General features: G+C 44.2%; 1 protein-coding gene across 1 annotated transcript in view; it reads left to right on the forward strand.

Moving 5' to 3' along the window:
• The window catches only part of Sema3a (semaphorin 3A), a 396,022-nt gene that overhangs the window by 273,313 nt on the left and 102,095 nt on the right, over positions 1-20,614 (forward strand). The window contains 1 exon segment of the mRNA XM_019209424.2: positions 7,507-7,626. Coding sequence (XP_019064969.1) covers positions 7,507-7,626 — 120 coding nt within the window.

Here is a 20,614-nt window from a genome sequence, read left to right on the forward strand (position 1 = left end):
TTCTTTTCCTCCCTGTCTCTGCTTTTTTAGAGGAGGTAAAGAGTGTGGTATGCAGACATTATGTTATCACTATGAACTAGACACTATTCAGAGGCAGAACAGTAACTTTATTAGCAGAACATTCTTGAAGCTTCTCATTATTACTTTCAGATTAGGTGTACCCTATGCAATACATCGAACTGAATAGAGGCTGTATTTGTGCACATAGCTGTGTGCATGCGCCGGCCACGTTCAGTGTTAAAGGATACATTTTCAGTACTCTTTGTTACAGAAATGAGCACCAGGAAACATTCCAAACCAATTGTATTACATCCACCTCTGCTTAGACCCCCGGATGAGTTTACGTTCTCCTTACTGTGTCAGTGGGATAACTGGGTAATTCATGACTGAGTTCTTGGCTAATCTGTGGCATGGCAGGGTGTGTATGTGATGAGAGAATCGGCAGTCATGCAAGTATTACTTTAAGTAAAGCTAATCGGATACTTGACCAGTAAGTGCTGCACATCACACTGAGCACTCTCATGAATGTGTCACTAATCGCACTTGCAGAAGAGGCCCTGAGGCTCAGGACCCTGAGCAGCTTCCTGGTGTTGCACAGGTGTGGGAGACGCCTGAAAAACGCTAACCTGTGTGTGACTGGCGCCAAAGCAACAAGTTGATAAAAGTTCCTAACTCTGTGCTATTTCAATTTCACCCTAATAACTTCATGCCCACTGACCTGTGTGTTTTTCTTATCTTACATGAGAATGTATTGTACTTTAGAGTAACATATTTATTAAAATTTAAAAATGGATAAATTTTAAATCTCCCAAGCCTCCAGTCTCAGTGACATTTAAAACTTTTCTCGAGATGCTGATTTGTGTGTGTGTCCACATGTGCTTGGATAGAGACACATATTCGTGCACGAACACATGGAAGCATCAATACTTGGGAAGATTATTCTTCACCTGAAGAAATAGTTTATCAAAACCGGCCAGAACAAATGAAATTTGTGAACTTCCCTGTTAAATCCCATGAGAAGTGTGCCACGGCCTGCGCTCTGTTTCACCGGATGGCATCGCTTGCGTCACTAAGCCTGAACAAGTTCCGGTGGGCGTTGTGAGGCCCTGGGCCAGCCCTCACCGCCCCTCATTCTCCAGAGCTGCTGTCCAAGCACACGGCAGACTCCAGACACTGCAGCTTCCTGTGGTGTGCAAGGCGGGAGTGAGCGACCGGGGCCCAGGGCCTGCTTGCCATGCGCCCCTCCCCTGGCTCGCAGGTGACGGCCACCCTGGCACCCTCAGGTCCTTGGCTCCTGGGCTGGACCAGTCTCTCCACAGGGCCCTTTCTGAGGAGCCGCATCCTCAGGGCCCATCTGCAGCATGATCCCCCTCCAGAGGGACGGGACACAGTTCACAGCCGTGTCCTACACCCAGGCTCCACAGCTCTGCCGCCGTTTGACTCGTTTCAACACTTTATATGGTAAAAAATATTTCTTTCCTAAGGTTTTATTTTTTAAGTTCCTTGCTAAGCAGATGAATTTTAAGCTCTTAAAAAAGATGGGGGAAGAGAAAAGGGAAAGGGATGGGGAAGAAAGGAGAGGAAAAGAAAGGAAAAAGCAAACGTGCAATGTCAGGAGCGCATGAGGGAGTCTGAGACATCAGTGTCTGCTTCACAAATCAACTTCTATGGAGGGTTTCCCTCCATGTAGCGCACGTTGTGTGAGGAGAAAAGTGTCTACCCTTGGTTGCATTCTAATGTTTATACCGATGCAGATGGTGGGAGGGGAGGTGCACGAATGACAGCAAGAGTTCTAAGGTTTGAGCTTCATCTTTTCTCTCCTTCCCTGGGTGATTAAAGACGCAATGCACTTGTCTTCTTTGAGCAATGCGTTGGCTTGTGATAAAGGCATACACGTTAGTAGGGAATGCGCAAGATAATTCTGTTCACTGTTGATCTCTAGATTGCAACTCTTTCTACTTTATGGAAATTGATGATTTAGTTGCTTTGACTAAGTTGGTATGAGGACCAAGTACTCAGCATTTTGAGTAAAACTGGAAATCAAACTATAATCACTTTTCAAACTAGTTACGTTTTCCTGTGTCTTAGTTACTTCTCTCTTGCTGCATCAAATGCCTGTGCCCACGACTTTATTAGCTCTCAACTCAGTCCAGAGTTGGCTGGCTCCGAGGCAGGATGGTGAGGTGGAAGGGCTGGTTGAGAAGAGCTGCTCAGGGCACGGAACACAGGAAGCGGGGGTTGGGGGAAGTTATGCAGGAAGATGAATGCTTCTGGGTCATGCTGGTCGTGACCACCTCCCCACAGACCCCACCTCATAGCAGCAGTCACCTATAAGCCACACAGTCCAACCGCCTCCGCAGAGCCCCACCTGTGGGTACACGAGCCCTTGGGCGACATCTTGACATAAACTGTAACATCCCGATCTTACCAGAAAGATATTTAGGCAGACTTCATATAATAGTTTACAGTTATCTGCTCTCAATGGAATATAAGATGTAGAAAGCTGATGTTACTAACTTATAATGTACTTTAATCAAATGGCAATTAATGGTAAAAATATGCCAGTTAATTAGTCTGATGATGATTCCACCTAAGAGAACATAATTGCAAAATAGAAATAAGACTTCCTGTGGTCCCCATGGAGCTCTGAAGTGAACTCTCCAGGGCTCCCTGGCATGGTAGAAGGGGCGGCAGAATGGCATATGTCAGTATCTGCTAGTGTCAGGGTCTGCAGTGCCCACATGTGTATGATGCTCTCAACCAAATCTGAAGGTTTTAAGTAATGTCAAAGAAAAATGTTTTGGGACACTTAAACAATGTTTCTACAACTGCAAAATAGCCAATCTAGAAGCGAAAAAGTAGTCAAATTGAGCACCAAATTGAAATGACTGTTTAAGTAAAATTACTTGAGAACCACAGAGAGTTATCATTTATTCTATTCTATCATTCAAGCCATTTTAACACTTACTTTTCAGTTATCACAGCTTTAATGCTGATAGGTTTACATCAATATGAATATGCTTATACACTTAAATAATTAGCTCTAAATTAACCCTAGCATTGCTGTCTTCATTGAATCAGTATCTCCTAATCTCTGTGATTAACAACAACAACAAAAGCATTAAAGTGGAAAGGTCTACTGGTTTTATTATTCTATCATCATCAGTGGTGAAGGTCAGAATGTCTCCCAGAGAAGTGGGCAGCCTATTTCTCACTTTAAAAGGTGGTTTGTAAAAATTCCTGAGTCACAAATCCAACAATATGATAATCAGAACATATTTGTATATAAGTTTTTAGGTAAACCCATTTGAAGGAGAGATTTCTGACGTCTTTTAGTGGTCGCTGAAGTATTAGCAAAACGCATTATGGACGATCAGGTCACAGAACATAACCACACAATGTGCAAAGGGAAAAGACAAACCATTACTGTCAGATAAGTGTGGGACAACTTAAACAGCAGGAGGCATAAGGTGAGTGACAGCAACAATCTCAGGGATTATGACTTTGGCACGAAGAGTCCATTGTTCAGCTAGCTTGCCAAATAAATTGACCGGAGAATAGAGAGTCAACAGATTAACTTCTGGAATTAAGCTTATTAATGGATTTCCATGAGCAAATGTATCCACCCATCAAGAGAAAAAAGGTTTCCTGTGCTTTCCCAGGGGCTAGAGATACATTAAAACATTTCCACATCCACTACTGATGAAAGAGGTTCTGTTTGGTTTTGTTTTTTGTGGTTGGATTATCACCGACCCAAGGCACTGCTGTTCTACAGTCATTCCTTTTGGGCTCTTTTATATTTGAACCAGAGCGAGTGGTTTGATTTAATCTTGAACTGGATGTATCTGAATAGCGATCATTCACTTTTCCGGTTCCTCCCTGTCTTCCCCTTCCCTAGGACAGTAAACTTTCACTGCTCCATCCATCTATGAAGAACATGGGAGGCGGTCCTCAGAATTAGAGGTGCATTGTAGTCTTTTGTAGAAAATACCATTATTGGAAGTTAAAAACACCTCAATTCTGTTGTGATTTCCATACATGGAGCAGTTGTTTTGACAGATGGGTGGATTTTATTTTTGTAGCCATGCAGAAGTCTGTGCTACACAGTCTAATCATTGCTACATAGCACTATGTTTGTTTTTTAATCACTCTGCAAATTGGGCTCCTGTATCCTCTTTGGAGAATAGATACCGCATTTAAGTTTCTTTCATCAAACTAATATTTTTACTCATATTTCCCCTGTCCATTTGATCTGAAGATTAGGAAATCTTTGAAAATTGTGTGTAAAGGGTTTGTCACTGGAGATCACGAATCACTACTCCTTAGGTGCAGGCTTTGACATTACTGGTTTATCACGGCCTTTACTTCTGTTCTAAACTAATAACTTACAATGCTGCTGACCCAAAGTTCATTTCAGTAAAATCAGAGGTCAGTAGGTTTGCCTGACTCCCAGGAAGCCAACTTGTGGCTAAGCTCCTCTGTGTGTATCGACTCAAATTCCAAAAACGATCTGGCCTTGAGAAATGAATTCATTTTGAACTGATTACTCTGTCTTTATTACGCTGTAAATCCGCCAGTGCTGAGGAAAGAGTTGCCGCAGCTTAATGCCAAAAAGTGCATTATATTCTGAGTTTGAAGAAATGTCACGGTTCAAGAGAAGGTCAGAAACACTCGTCTTCTGTCTCCCCTGAGCAGAAATGTGTGAAGTGTGTTTCCTTTTCTGCCATGCTTCCTTCTTTTTTAGAGGAATGTCCAAGTTGCTTCCGTATGAAATGAATTCCTGTTTTGGAACACCCAAAAACGTTGGCAGCCGTGAGCTGGGGAGGAAGGCGAGTGAGGGACGGAACTGATACTCTTTCTGTAGCTTTCTTTCACTTTCAAGAACAAATCCTTGCTAACATATCTCTTTCCAGTTTTTGCTTTTTGTCCATCCAGTTCTTTTCTTTCTCTTTGCTCCTCCATTGTTGCGGCTTATTCTTCTCCTAGCTGTTTTAACGGATTTTGAAAGTATTTCCTTCCATTCTTTTGTTTTCAATCATCTTTTCCCCTCTCTAAGCCCAAGAAATCTCTCCTGTCCTATTTGCATCAACCTTCACTTTCAGAATGATCTCCAGGCCGCCCCCGGGCATAGCAGCTACACAACCTGCTGCCAGTTAGGGCGGCTCGGTGGGGAAGACGAGCCTGCTAGGCCCTGGGCCAGCAGGGAGGGTCCGAGCTTTGCAGGCAGAGCATCGCCTTGCTGTCAGCCTCTCCTGCGAGCCCCGTGCCAGGTTTCACAGCCGTGGTCCTGCGGTTGATTTCCTGCCTGGGGTCTGCAGAAGGGTTGTCCAGGAGGGCCAGTCCTTACACAGCGATCAGAGAACAAACTGAAATCCTGACATTCAGTGTGGTCCAATTTGGTGGCTCTCAAGGGCTGGAGGAGGTTTTTTTTTTTTTTTTTGCATGAATTATTATCTGCCTGTTTATTTAGGCAGAGAGAGTCACTGATCGATTGCTAATGAGCCATCCAATCCAGAAGAAATAAGGAGACTTCAACTCTATAATGTTTAATTATTACCAGCTGCAGAGGTGGCATGCGCTCTCCTGTGGGCTCCATAGTATGTGTGCTCGGAAGGTTTTGCCCTTCTTTGATGTAAAGAATGACGGTGTGCTCTTACATTTCTAGGAAGCACTCAGGTGGCAGCGATGAAAGCAGAGAATCTGGCTTTGTGTGTAGAGTCACATGCCTGTCTTCAAAGGCAGAGTGGTCAAGCTGCAGCCCTGTTCTTTTAAAAATGAACAAGCCCTCCATCTGGGCCCACCACTCTTCCTCACTAGAGTGCCCATTTGCTTCCCAGTGTATACACAGCCAGGGTCTTGGGGCTGACATATGGTGCTGGAACTCGTTATTTGTCATCTTGGATACTCTAGCATTGAGCCTACAATGAGGCATAATGGTCTTTGTGGAAAAACAGACTATTTGGCCACCTACATGTTTCAAAGTAACATTTTGTCTGACAATAGCTTCTTTGCAAGTGGCAGAACTCTTTAAGGGGTACAAATTCATGCTTTGGAAGACTCATGAAGGCTTCATTCGTAAATGAGTTTATCAGATGTTTCCTTTTCACAAGCTCTTTCCTCACGCTCTGTCCTCTTGGGAAAGGAAAAAAAAAACTGTTACAGAATAAAAGTTTGCAGCCAAAAAGTTAGGTTTTAACTGTTTCACAGTTTTGCCTAAGATGGGTCTTGTTCATGTGAATGACGAAGAAAAATCAGTTACCTTTAAGCTGGGACATTTTCCCTCCTACAGAACAACTTGCCAATTCAACTGATTTCAGAGCATAATTTGTATGTTATGTTGCCTTACCAGATGAAAGAAAGGCTCAGGGTCTATTCGACAAAACATTGGAAAAACTGTATGTTTTAGTTACATCTCCCCAGCCCAAAGTGGAGGGGGAAAAACTAGTCATCATATTCTAAGAAAGTGCCAGGAATCATAACGTGGAACTTGTGTGTTATACTTTAAATAAGGCTAATTCATCATTAGTACCGTCCACACAGAGGACATCTGCCACTTTCACCCCAGAAAAATAAGTGATGGCCTGCAGTTCCTTGAATTTAAATGCCAATTATTCTGCTCATATTTTGTTGTCTACTCCTTACTTGGGGGCCAATAGAGTTGACCAAAATCAACAGCTACAAAACTAGCACAGAAATACCATATGGCAATGCACTCAAATTATAGATCACCTGAGTTATAAACTTCAGCTGGCTACGTAAGTGAAAATGCACTAGCAAGTGAGAGGTCTGGGTTCTGCGAACAGCTGAGGGAGTGTGATAATGAGGGAGCACCAGGCCAACCTAGTTCTCTGCTGGGTTTGCCAACCTTTTTTTCCTAGGCTCTGAGTTCTAACTCTGTCTTCATTTATAGTCACGTTCTTGATTCTTAATTTCAAATGAATATAGATCAAAGAATTAAACACTAAGAAAGTCCAGGAGAAGAAAAATTTCAATGCATCTTTTGTTATTTAGCATATCAATATTATTTAAAATTTTTCAAAATGGGTTACTAATGGAACTTAAACTTCATGTTTAATATAAATTTATAGTACCTTGTTTTTGCTTTCTTTTTCTAAAATTAAATTCACAGTTCACTTTTGCAAGGAAAATTTCACCATGCTTTTTTTCAGGTCATTTGCCTTGTAAATAACTTGCTGATCTTATTCCCTGAAGAGCTGTCTGTGATTATTGGTTATGGAGAACTTTTATTTCCCTTCTATCTAAATTAGAAACAGTTTCAGTTATGGAAGGACATATTGCATTTGTGCCTCAGAGAGCAAGAAATTCTGCATGTTTAATGCAAAACAATAGAATCCTGTCAAAGCAAGGCGATCGCAATCAGCTGCATAGGCAGGGAGTGGGTTGTGGAGAAACCTGCCCGGGCTCGTCCTGCGTGGGGTCAGCTCAGCCTGGTGGGGTCAGCTCAACCTGCCGACTGCAGAACTCACACCTCCCTCTGTCTTGCAGAAAGAATGTGCTAACTTCATCAAGGTGCTGAAGGCCTACAATGAGACTCACCTATACGCCTGCGGGACCGGGGCTTTCCACCCAGTGTGCACCTACATCGAGGTTGGACATCATCCTGAGGTAAAGCCGGCTCGTAACAGTGGTGTTTGCCCACGACCCTTTCCCGTTCAAAGGCCTTGCTAATGCTCTCTGCAGCTCATCAAGCTCCTGCTTCACTGTTCAGCAGGACAGCTTCAAACTCAGATGCTATTATTAATCTTGGTCTGGGAATAGAAAAAGAACGAGATCATCACTCAGTAACGACCAGGGGAAGGGATGGGAGGAAGGAAGGAAGCACTTGTCCACCTGAGTTGCAGAGTCTGGGCGTTCTGTGTGGGCAGCACAGGCCCCAGGCTGATGTGTGTCGTTGCGTTGTGGCCTCCTCTGTGCACCACCAGCTCCGTCTCCACCCTCAGCAAGGAGCGACACCTCCCACTGTACTCTTGCGCCTCTCACAATGCATCCGGGTCATTCTTGTTCCTCTAAGCTTTGCTTTTATAGTTTCAGTTATTATTCTGGCATAGAAAAAGCAAAAAAGAAATTTACCTACTGCTCATAAAGATATTTTGGTGCAAAAATTGGTGAGGGAATGATACCATTAGGAAAAATTTAAGTAAAAATGAGTATTAAGGAAACATTGGTAATGTTGAAAATCGTTCGGTGCCTTAGGCTTATCCGTCACTCTCAGCTGTAAAACATTTTGTACTTTTTGGCATTCAGTCCTAAGAAGAACAAAGTGTTCGTGTGGTGAGAAAAATCACTGGTGACAGAATTTTCTTCCAAATTGGAATTCAGAAATACTCGGTGAAAAAAAGATTTGTCCAAGGAGTATTCCTGGAATCCTAAAGATAAGACCTAATTTGCATGTTTGTCACTTTATGATAACTGAAATTGGAGGTTCTGTCCCTCGATTCTCTTAAGGTGGCCAGGGAGACCCACGTGTGCTGTGTGGATCCAAAACTATGGGTGGAAAACTTCCTTGCTTAAGCAGCTGCCTTCCGGACTAGGTGTTTCCCAGGAAAAACTCAGTCTGGTTTCTCCCGGCGAGCCTGGGGATGCGAAGCATCTTTCCCGGGTCTCACGAGCTGCCGCTCCCCAGCCTGTTCCCACTGTGTCCTTCCTCCTCCTCCCCTCCACCTCTCCCTGCCATCTCCTCTTCCTCTTTCCCTTCCGCCTGCTCCTTCCATGTCTTTTCCACCTCCTCCTCTCTCTTCCTCCTCTCCCTTCCATCCCCTCCTTTTCCTCCTTCTATGCCTCCTCTTTCCCACATGTTCTTCGTCTTCTTTCTCTTCCTCCTCTTGTCCTTATCTTCTCCCCCTTCTTCTCTTTCCACATCCTCACAACCACGTATGCTGTGTTTCCTGGCCTACCCAAGAGTTTTAAACAAAACCGATGTTCAGGAAGAATGTCCTCCATATCTTCCTTGCTCCATGTTGATGGAGCTAGGAGGAAGTTCGTGAGTGGAGCCCTGGGATTTTGTGCATTTGATGTTTTGATCCCCTTCTGACTAAATCCCTCCCCCCACGTTCCCTGTCCACCAGTGGTTACCTGCCACGGTCAGTGGCCCTGGTGCTTGTCCTGGAGTAGCCCCAGAGGATGCCGCCCACGCTGTCAGAGTCACATGGGGCATGGTTGGCAGTGAAGCCGGGAATGCGTAGCTCCCTGAAGGGTGGGAGAGACAGAGCTGGTATCACAGCAGGGACACGACTTCTCTATCGCTTACTGATGAATGGTGGAGCACTGGGAGAATTCCTTGGCTTCTCTGAGACTGTCTGGTAATATGGATAGGAAGTAAGAAATGTAAAACACAGCATCCACATATTTTATTTTTATTTTTTACTTTTTTTATTTTTATTTTTTGGTACTAGAGATCGAACTCGGGCCCTTGCACCTGGAACCACTGAGCAAAATCCCCAGCCCCACACATTTTAAATGACTTCCCACCTCTCACTGCCTCCCAGTCCTCCCAGCCCGATGTGACAAGGATGTCTGCTGTGGAGGCTGGAGTGCTGATCCATCACTGGAGAACCGTCCCCTGCCTCCTTCTCAGGGCTTTTGTGCAGCCACAATTCAGGACAAACCGCTTGACCTACACCTGTTTGTTTGCCCTGTTTCTGAGCTGGGACTCATCTCTGCATTGCTGGGGGACTCACATTGTCCACTAGTCAGACCAAGCCGCAGAAGCACAGTTAACCTTAGAAGATGCAAGTCTGCAAACTGGCTGAGAGCTACTGCTGTTTTCCTTGTAATAATTGTCACCTTACCTCTTAAATACCTCTGATGGTACTGGACGTCCTTGGGCTGGGTGATTCTGCACTGATCTTCATTCCCCCATTTAAAAAATTCGAGACTGCAAAAAGTCCTACGCTGACCCTGCCTTTTTATTGCTTTCCCATAACGTTTTCCTCCCTTCCTGAGTGAGCTTTCTGTGTGAAGGAGTTAGCAGCCTATTCCCTCTTTGCCCACGCATCGTGGAAAGCTGGGCGGGAGAAGGGCAGATCACTGCCCAGGGTCTCCTTCAGGGTGAGAAATAAACGAACCTTCCCACTCCAACTCTTGGAGGTGGCAGACTGGGATATGAGTGTTTTCCTGAGACTCTGGGACTCAGGCCCCTGGAGAAAGGTCCTCTTTCAGAATCTCATGACTTTGATTTGCATGAAAACTATAAATTGGGAAATACCATTCCAGACTGCTGAGGAGATCAGAAGGAGACAGTTATGCAGTTACCTAGGGGGTTGGGAGCAGTCTAGACAGGCAATCTAGGAAATTCTGGAAAAGATATTATCAAGATAGCTTGTCTAGACTACATCAAGTTTAATTTTCAGTGCCTAAGCTGCTTTATGAAACAGCCTGCTTTAAATTGATCTGCGCTGGTCCTTGCACTACCGCCCTTGGCTTTGCAGGATTGTGCTGCATGACAGGTGGAGGAGGGGGCCCTGTGTCCCTCATCCTGCCTCAGAGGCGTGACAGTGACGAGAGCGCCAATGGGTCAGTAGTAGAGCAACCATCAGGCTGGCACTGTAGGCAAGGAGGTCACAAACTCTCCTGACGTTTGTATATACCAATTTTGGTAGCAAAGGGCATTTTCAGATAGGCACACTTGTCTCCTAAATTCTAGTTCAGGAATTGCATGTATGTGTGCCATGCCTGCCCCATATAATGAAATATGAATTTATATAAAAATGCTTTTGTCTAGACATATATAACAGATAATTTTATCTTTAAACTGTTGTCAGAAAACAACATTATGGACTTAACATTCTAGGTGGCAAAATGCCACAGAAGTAAAGGCTTCAATTTACTTTTGAAGCAAATCAAGTCTCTGCTATTTAATCTCTGTGGAACTGGCAGGAGAAAACTCAGTTTCTTTCAAGTAACAATGAAGCAAGTAGCAAAATGCCTCCAAGCTTAGCCTTGCAGTTATGAAAATAGACTTCTTTTTCTCTTCTAGCTTTTTAATGGCCGTGTTTAGACTCTTGGACGGTGTATTCTAAAACTGAGTCTTGCTGCACTGTGAGTGCCTTTTGACCACACGCAGCATGTCACTGATTGCTGCATTAAACAGACTTTCTGCTTCCTGTGGTCCATCTGGGAGTTGGAGGACATATTAGTTAAGTGGAGTTCTGGAGGATGTGTGTCAGTCAACTCCTGGGCATCTGCCAGTAGCACTTGACACGGGGATGGCTGCCATGGAGGCCACGCGCTTCGCTGTGAAATGTGTGCAGCTCGGTGCACACAGCCGTGCAGCTGTGAGCACAGATGATCCCTGCTGAAGCTCTCGGTGTCCACGCCAGTCAGATGAAAACTATGAGTCATCCTTAGAGGCAGACTCTTCCCCAGTGGATTATGGGACATGGTGTTTTTCCCGCAAATTTATTTCTGTTAATAAAAAATTGTATGAATTCAGGAAGAGTACAGCTTTTCAAAGGTGTCTCTGGATTTTTTCTCAGATCACAGACGGGCCTCTTCTGTGCACTGGCAGGAATGTAAAGAAAGACAGACTCAGACCGGAGTGGAATTATTAACTCTATAAATACTCTCATCATGTCACGATCTCGATTGATGATAGAACCAAAGGGACATTCAGGAATGCCAGAGGCTTAATGGCTATCTCGAAGGTCATTGCTACAGTGACATCCGACATATCTGTGCATGAAATAAAATGGGTTGTCTGGGTTTTTCATTTCTACTGAGAACAGGATTCTGCTCTTCTGCAAAACTTAGAATTGAATGCTCTCAGTAACAACCCCAAGGCCACAGAGCTGTGTAAGTGGCGGGTGATACTAGGGCAATTCACGGATACCTCAAATCTAACCTCTCCCCACTGAGTTATGTCTCGCAGTTATTGTGCTCTTTGGTCCAGTAGAGAAAAACCTACTTCCAAGAGGAAATGCTAAGGCTGAGAATTTCAGATATGTTGGCAGAATAAGGAGGAGCTGCTCTGGGGGAGGGGATGCCACTCAGGCCCCAGTGTGTTTCTTTTTAAGAAGCTGACCCAGGCAGGAGAGCCAGGTTCCCGGCCAGCAGCTCCCCGCTGTCCTCAGGACCGCACCAGGTGGCTGACCCCACTTCCCCCTGCCAACCTGAGCCCGTCCAGTCAGCACGCAGGCCTCTGGGTGTCCAGGCCCCACTCTCCTAGCGTTTGAACCTGGAATCACGATGGAAAATCGGCCTCTACAGTTTACTGTGTTCGTGAACAATACTACCGTTTATATTTCAAAGTGCATTTTAGCACTATCTGCAGTCTCTATCTGAGAAGAGTCCTCACAGTTCATAAATTCTGAGAGAACTCAGCTCACCAATGTGTTTTAAATGAGCTCCTAGAATTCTAAACTTGAATTATTATCAATATGATTATTTCTCTAAAATAAACTGTACAAGTGGCCAAGTTCAGCCCTGCTGTGATTAGAAACAAGGCTCGATTAAATTAAGCTTCAAAATGGTAGGAAAAAAAGAAGTAAATAATAGGGAAAAAAAGATCTAAAAAATCCAAGCTAGAATCCCCTAAACACACTGAAAGTTATTTCTTATCACCATTGAATATTTTGATTTGACCGGCCTGAATACATGTTGGTAGTACGAAGTATTTATGCAATTAGTATTACTTCACCCACCACTTCCCCAGTGCGGTGGTGGAAAAGTTTCTCTCACAGTTTCGCAACCGTTCATTCCGAAGCATGGTGGCAGATGAGACTGGAAATGCGGGCGTTCGGTTCCCAACGGGCAGTGTGCTGGTTCTCCCAGGAGCCCAGGTGGCTCAGCTGCTGTGGGAAGGAGTACTTGGGCAGAGGGAGAGTTTTCCTGCGGCCACAGTGAAGCCGGGATGCTATTGTCAGTCAGTGATGGAAAGAAAGACGGCCTGACATCAGTGAACAGTCTGAACATCGCAGGCTGAGACTTACGATCGCGTTTCCTGGGATTACAAGAAACCTGGGCGGACTGAACAAATGTTGTGCTCGCCGCAGAACAGGGGCAGCTCAGAGGACCTGGGCGAAGAAAGGCCTCACTCTGGGTGAAGTGGAGACACGGTGAGGAGAGGGCTGCAGGACGCTCACAGGGCAGCGGTGCCAGCCCCACACTGAGCTCTCACAGCAGGCGGGGCCCCACCGGGGCATGACGCAAGGCCTTGCTGGCACAAGTGCGTTGTCAGTGCGACTGTGTGGTCCCTAACTGGAAGCAGGAAGAGCGCATTCTTAGCTTTACGGTTCTGCACACTGAGGTACGACGGGAGAATACACAATGGAAACTGCCCAAGGCAGATCCAGAGACGCTGCCTCCCGACGGTCACACTCTTGCCTTTGTTGTCCTTGTGGAACACTCAGGGCCGTTGGTGTCAGCAGCCCAGCCACAGGGCTCCCCAGTGCAGGGCTGGGGCCGTATTCACCCCCATCCCATGGGCCTCGGGGTTTTCAAAAGCAGCACACCCGATATGTCAGCCACACACGCAACTTTAATTTTCCTGTAATAACATTAGTGTCAAAGCAAGCAGATAAAATTAATCTTACATCGGAAATATTGTTTGAAGCTAGTCCTGGTGCCGATCCCAGGAATCCCAGGACTCGTAGAGATGAAGCAGGACGACCCCGCGTTTGAGGCCAGCCTGGGAGTCCTTGTCTCAGAAAATGTCATTTCTGGCTTTCGTTAATAACGTTTCCATTATTTTATGCTGCCTTTGGAAGTCAGTCTTTTTTTACCTCAGTCAGCTCAGACCTGTGCCCCTTCATGCCGACTGTGCCCTGTGGATGCCAGGCACCTTGGTCAGGCCCAGCCCAGGGTGAGGAGCGAGGCAAGGACAGGACACAGAGTCGCCCACACTGCTGCACCTGGCAGCCAGAATACAGCGCTCTGCTTGTGGGTGCAGCACTGTGGATGCGGACCCCAGATGAAAACACAGTCGTCAGGAAAACTTCACGAGGTCCAGCGGTTGGAGGTTCCTGGCATGCTGTCCGACACTGTGCACATTTGAACTTGATGAGCCAGGGGGAGCAAACCACCCTTTTGAGATGGCACAGTGAGTTTTAATGTGGCAGTAATTTTCAGAGCTGTTTATGGTGCACCTTCCAAAGTGCATGCTGTCAGCTGACCTTCCCCACTGCAGACAAGTGCACAGGCTCCTTGTCCACGGGAGAAGGGAAGGCATCTGTTCACCCACAACACCGAAAAGGTGTATGTACCATCAGTGATTCATGTATCAAACAGCCGTGGGAGCCCTGCTGTTGCCCGAGATCTCATGAAAGCCTGGGCAGCTCCGGACCTGTGGCTTTAACACCCATGTTATGGGAAATGGTACGAAGCCGTAGCGACCTGTCACTTTCTAAGGCGCTGGTGTGTGCTCAACTGCTCCAACCATAGATGCAAAGAATTTAAGGAAAGAAGGACGGTCTCAGGCCGACCCTGCGGATGTGTGGAGCCCCGGCAGGACAGGGAGGGCACGGGGTGAAGAGGAGGAGACAGGAGCAGAGTGGACCTTCTGGAACCGATGTTTCAGGTATGAAACTGATTGAAACTGAGGCCCAGCATTTCTTTCAAGGCTGCTTCAGGTCTGAAGCCACAGCGATGCATCCTGTTCTGAGCCGAGCCCTGTCCAGGTGAGCCGGAGACAGTATGCATTCAGACAAGAGATTCAAGGGCAGCAAAGCCATCGGAGTAGTCACAGGAAGCCTTTGCTCTAAGGGAGATCCTGGGGTTGGCAGGGAGCAGGAGGAGTGTGAGAGCTGCCAACAGCGCACACATGCAGGACAGTCTCCCTGTGGTTAGGTACAGTCATCCCTTTAGTAGCGATTACTTGACAAGAACTAGTACCGATTGAACAATTAATGTACCTGCTTTGAATCCAACCCTTCACTCAGTCGTCATAAACTCCGAGGCGGATGGTGCTCACAAAGGAGAAACTGAGGTGCTCACAGTTGTTTCGGGTGGGCCCAGGGTGACCACTCTAGTCAGACATTGGTGTCTGAGCCCAGAGCCTCTGAGTGAAGAGGAAACTCCGGCAGCTTGCAGTTGGACAGATAAGACACAGTGATTAATTCCGACTTAGGGTTTTGCTCCCGTGCACCTCCTGTGCACCAGTTTGGCTGAGTGGAGGAGTATGAAAAATGGGCGCTCTGTGGAAGGTGGAAGGCAGTTTCACTCACTCTGGACTCTGACGTGGACCAGTGCTGATGGTGTGGCAGGTGCTTCAGGTTGTGAGCAAGGAGGAGAAGGACAGAGACGGAGAAAGCACAGTTCTCTTTGTAAGTGGGAAGCACTCGGCAGCACAGGCCACAGAGTAGGAGTCCGGGAAGGGGAGAAGCAGTGTTTGGTGAGCCAGTCAGCAGCCATGGGAGATTTTAGCAAGAAATTACTCTGAATGCCTAGAAACCTATTTCTGGGGTAAAAGCAAGGAGAAATTCCTTGAGAGACCATGCCAGCAGTTCAGTACTGACTCGAGGCTGGGTGAACAACACCAGAGGGAAGCTGAGAATTTTCAGAGAAAATAGCAAAGATCAAAATAACGTTCAGGTTTCACAAACCAGCGACTGGGATATAAATATGGAGACAGTGTTTGGGAAATGGGCTTCTCACTCTTTTGTGATCACTAGGAGAAGATGTGTTGCAGTGTATTGCGGTTTTGCAGATTCAACTTTCAATCCTAGATCTACAAATAAACATCATTTATGTGGTACAAAAAACAGAAGCTCATATGTATAGCAAATTTTTGTGGGTTTCTCACCATGGCAAATCACAAAAGATGCCTTCTCCATACTTATGGATCCAGAGAAATCTGCTTTGTGCGGACACGTGAAGCCAATTAAGATGCACTTTATTAAAAATTCCCCAAACAAAAACTAAGAGAAAGAAATAAGACTCATATAATGCTTACAAATTGTGATTTTGCTGTGAAGAGATCACTAATCCGTGCTTTCTGTTTGTGATTCATTCCAGTTTAACTTCCACTAATTATGTGAAATTTTAATGCAAATGATTTCATAACGCATTCCTGGTTATTCTGCCCAGCTGTTTTCTGCTATACCTGCTTTCCGTGATTGTTGCTATTGTGTTTGTTAGTAATAGTACCTATCTTTGCTGGCGTATTTGGTGGCTTTCTCAACACCACACCACAACCCTATGATGGAAGCTTTATCTTTCATTTGAAGCCACTAAGGCTCAGAAAGGCTCAAGAAGTTACCCATCAACACCCAGCTCATGAATGCGTTCTCGTCACCATCACAACACGCAGCCTTTCCAGGGACATCAATGTCGTACCCCACGGGACTGGCTGTACCATGTGTTTATTAATATTCAAGACTAAACAATCCCAAAACATTGAATTTCAAATTGAATGAATTATGACTTTCCTTATCAAGAGCCTTCCTGAAAGTAGTATTCAATTATTTTTGCTGAAAATGTGACAATATTTGTCAATTTGGTACAATTCCATGACAGCAACAACTTCCCAGAGTCCTCTAAAGATTATGATAATGATATGGCCCAGAATGTTGGAATAAGGGAATTTTTTTTCAGTAAAACACGTGCTAGGGTGCTAATGGAAAGTTACATCTGTTACTACTGTGTCTCTCCATGCTTAATCTGGGGGATGAACAAGATAAACGGCAACCCCCACCGCACCCCACCGGACTCGTGGGACAATGGCAGCAGGCTTTGCAGAGAGAATTATAGTTCCTTTTTACCAAAATGGGAAAAATCAGAATCTGTAGCATTAATAAAACTGTATTTAAAATAGGATTCTTATTTTTTACAAGTTAGTTTTTCAACACTCATTCAACAAAAGTTTAGCAATGTAACATTTACTCTTCCTAATATTTTTATCATGCAATATTTCAAAAGCACGGAAAAATCTTTACACCAGTGGAGTATTTTGAAAAAATTGCTATACAGATTAACAAATTCTAGATTGTCTAAGGAACAGAACATTTTTAATTTCCTATACCATTCGAATGTTACATAATGACAGACACATTCATTATTCTATTACTTTAACATAAATCAGATTTACTTAGCTATCTCTACGTTTTACTCAAATTTAGCTGTCTAGTCATGAATCTAAAGATTCCAGATAGGACAAATGTATTTAGAGAAATATATATTCATGTGAAAAGTGATCCTTTAACCATTGCCTTAAAAATTAAAATACCTTCAATTTTCATTCCACACAATTAATTTTATCTTTGCTTATTTTGATATTATACTTTAGTAATTTAAAAATCCTTTGCAAAACAAGCTCATCTTGGAGATGTATACATTCACAGGCAGGGAAGATAACGTTTGAATTGTAGGAAATCAAACCACCCAGAGCAACTGCTTTCCATTTTTATTGTATTTTTATTTTCCAGTCTTCCATTCTAATTCAATTGTGTGTCTTGGGCACTGAAAGCAATCTCAGGAATTGCTGAGCAGCTACAAAAGAAGTCTAATGGGATCCAAAATCGATTCCCAGATCTGACACTGATTCACTGTGTGGCCTTTGCTGCCATTGGATGATACCAGATTGATCTCAACATTTTCAAGCCTCAGGGTTTGTCTTTTGATTTAAAAAAAAAAATACTGTCTCACTCGCACAAAACACATCTACACGGAAGGAAATGAGCTGCCGGCTAAGAAGTCTGTGACTGGCTTTGATTCCGGCAGCCGCACCAGGGAAGCCACGCGGCTCGGAGCCCGAGAGCACTGTCTGCAGCAAGTGTGGCTTTGTGCACGTTCCAGGCCTCAGGCTCCTTTCAAAAGCTTTTACCCTGCACATTTTCCTTCTTTTGATTTCCATTTTGTGGGCATTTCGTGGCTGTCCTAGCTCATGTTTACCACGCGTCACCTGGAAAGGGGAGGACATTCAACGCCCACACTGCTTTGCCCTCTGCCGGCCCAAATCTCTTGGACAGATGTGAGAGTTGAAGGAATTAATCCTCTTCCTGCGCCACGTCGTGCTGGACAGTCGTCCAGGTACCAGCGGTCGCCTCGTCACATTCTCACCGATAATAATCCGGAAACTATTTTAACCTACATGATAAAGTCACATGGTTTCATACATATAAAAACTTTCTTTTAGAAAGTTATAAGTTTTCTGATAGAAGAACAGGAAAGACCCATGAGTGTCACACAAAATATCACCACCTTGTCATACACATTTCCAGCAGACTGGAAGTGGCCTGCATCACCTTGTTTATAAAGTGTATTGAGACAATCTCTAGTTTTCAGACTCTTGATTAAAATCGAGTTCCGGTGAGATAAAAAGACAGAGAAATGATGTGTCTGCCACAGACTCCATCCACTCACTCTTAAACCTACTAAGAAAAGTCTGAAATTTGAATAATGTCCTAAGACAAAACAGAAAAGTCTTCAACTCTTTTGCTAAGAGAACTAATGCAACATGGACAATTTTAAGACAAAAAATGTGAGCTGGGTAATTGTTTGTACCCCTGACTTCATAAGTTCAGTGCTACGCTTGAGTTGCTAAGCATTGCACCATCTCTTACTTGTTGATAAATTACACATCCAGTGATAAACTGCAACCGAGGTGTCCATAACATTTTTGCTAAAAACTATGTATTTAGAAAATACCTTAGCTAACAGCTACTGGTAGCTACTCTAATTCCCACTCTTCACTTTAGAATCTAGAAATTTTAGTGTGGTACTGGTCTCACAGCACTCTGAAGTCTGGCTACTTCCTGGTAAAGCTGAATTTAAACTCAATTTTCCCAAGAGCAAATCAGAAGTCCTTCCCACTACCTTGCACTGCTTTGCTCTTACCACCAAATGTGTGAAAGGAAATGAAGTTCACAATTTCCCACATGCTCAAGCTGTTTATAAGTTTTCTTCTTCAAAATTAAAATAAATCCATTATTAGTAACATTACATAATTATTGTTAAAATATGGTTGTTTCTTACCTATGTTTCTCTGGGCATTTGTTGTCTGTTTATAAACTCTATTGTTAATTTCAGGGAAGATTCTATAATTCTTTCACAAAGCTAATACTTACTAGGAATGATTTGGCTGCCCCTACAAAATAGATAAAATTGGGCTAGGGATTTAGCTCAGTGGTTCCACTGCCAGCCTTGCAAGCCCAAGGTCCCAAGTTCAATCCCTGGTCAAAAAAAAAAAAAATTGAAATATTATCTCAATGTTTACTGTGTACTGTTATTCTCATGAAAGTCACTGGATTATTTCTATTATTCTATTAGCTGAAGTAGTCAGCACATATCAAAATGTATCAAAGAAAATAATTGAAAACATCAGAGAGGTGATCAGCATGCAAGAATCATGCAGCGTGTCATCCACACACCTCTGTGTACAATGGACAGGGGTCACTGAGTGCTTTGATCTGCCCGGATGACGCAGAAGGGGGAAGGAAAGCAGAAAGCAACATCTGCTGGAGAGGACATTCGTTAGGCAGGGTGGAGACAAGCTGAGTGTTGACATACAGCACGGAAAAAGAAAAAGGAAAATGCGCGAACAAAGCCTTTTGTAGTCACAAACCTCAGTAGTACAAGGAGATAAAATTTGACTTAGGAAAAAGATGTTAAAATAAATGTGTCTGATTTACATTTGCAATACTCAAAAGTTGATAGTGAGTTTTCTACAAATGGTTTTAAAGAAAATATACATAATACACCAGGTATCTATATGTACAACTTATGTACACAGACCCATGTAAGTTGTTGGTTTATATCCATAGAGACTGACGCTATTTTAGACATCATTATGAAGGCATAGTGTAAAGAATATAACTCATTTTAGACAGCCTGGCCCTATATTTATAAATGAAGGCTCTGGTCCATTTTTCATTTAACCTAAGAAAACAAGTGTCGCTCCTTTGGGAAGCATTTGAAGTTAATCTTTTCCAAACGCAGGTAAATCTGCCTGGGCACCGCCCATCTCTCACCTGTCACAAGCACTCAAAACAAAGAGGCTTCCTGGGGACTTTATAAATGTAAGGCCCTTTCCAGTTTGTGAATTTCAGTACACTGGTATGTGTTGCTGTTGGTTGTGCTGGGTCTTAGGTTTGGGGTTGGTGTCATGTTACACTGCTAAAGTGTAGACCCCACTGTCGTGTGATGTGATGCTTTCTGGGGTCCTGGGTGTCAGAGGAGCAGTTCCCAGTTTTGTCTCCACAGTGACAGGTGCCTCTTCTTCCAGAGCAAAGCAGCCACCACCCTGACTGAAGAGTTCCTTTGCCGCCACTTGAGCCAGGCATTGGAGGAAATCTGCCTGGGTCTTGGTCCTTTCCACCTCTGTCTCCTTTCCCGGATTCCCTCCCTACCCTTTCCTAACATGCCACGGTGATGTTTGTACTGTGGTAGCAGGGAACATGCAGGACAAATAGCACAGGCACACACACACTGCAAGATTCAGAAAATGTGCAGGTAGGATTCACATCACATAAACTTTCTAAACCATTGAGGACTGTCTTTCTCTCAAGGGTCAATTATTTTGGATTACTCCATGTAAAACAGCCAGTGTACCAAACAGAATAGGAATATGAAATAGAGGTCCTTGATCAATTTGAACTCTTAGGTAAACACCAAAGTAATCTTTCTCAAATAAAAATAAAATGAAGCTGAGATCACCATACTG

This window comes from Fukomys damarensis, unplaced genomic scaffold (assembly GCF_012274545.1).
Source record: "Fukomys damarensis isolate Sample0158 unplaced genomic scaffold, DMR_v1.0_HiC HiC_scaffold_4, whole genome shotgun sequence".
NCBI lineage: Eukaryota > Metazoa > Chordata > Mammalia > Rodentia > Bathyergidae > Fukomys > Fukomys damarensis.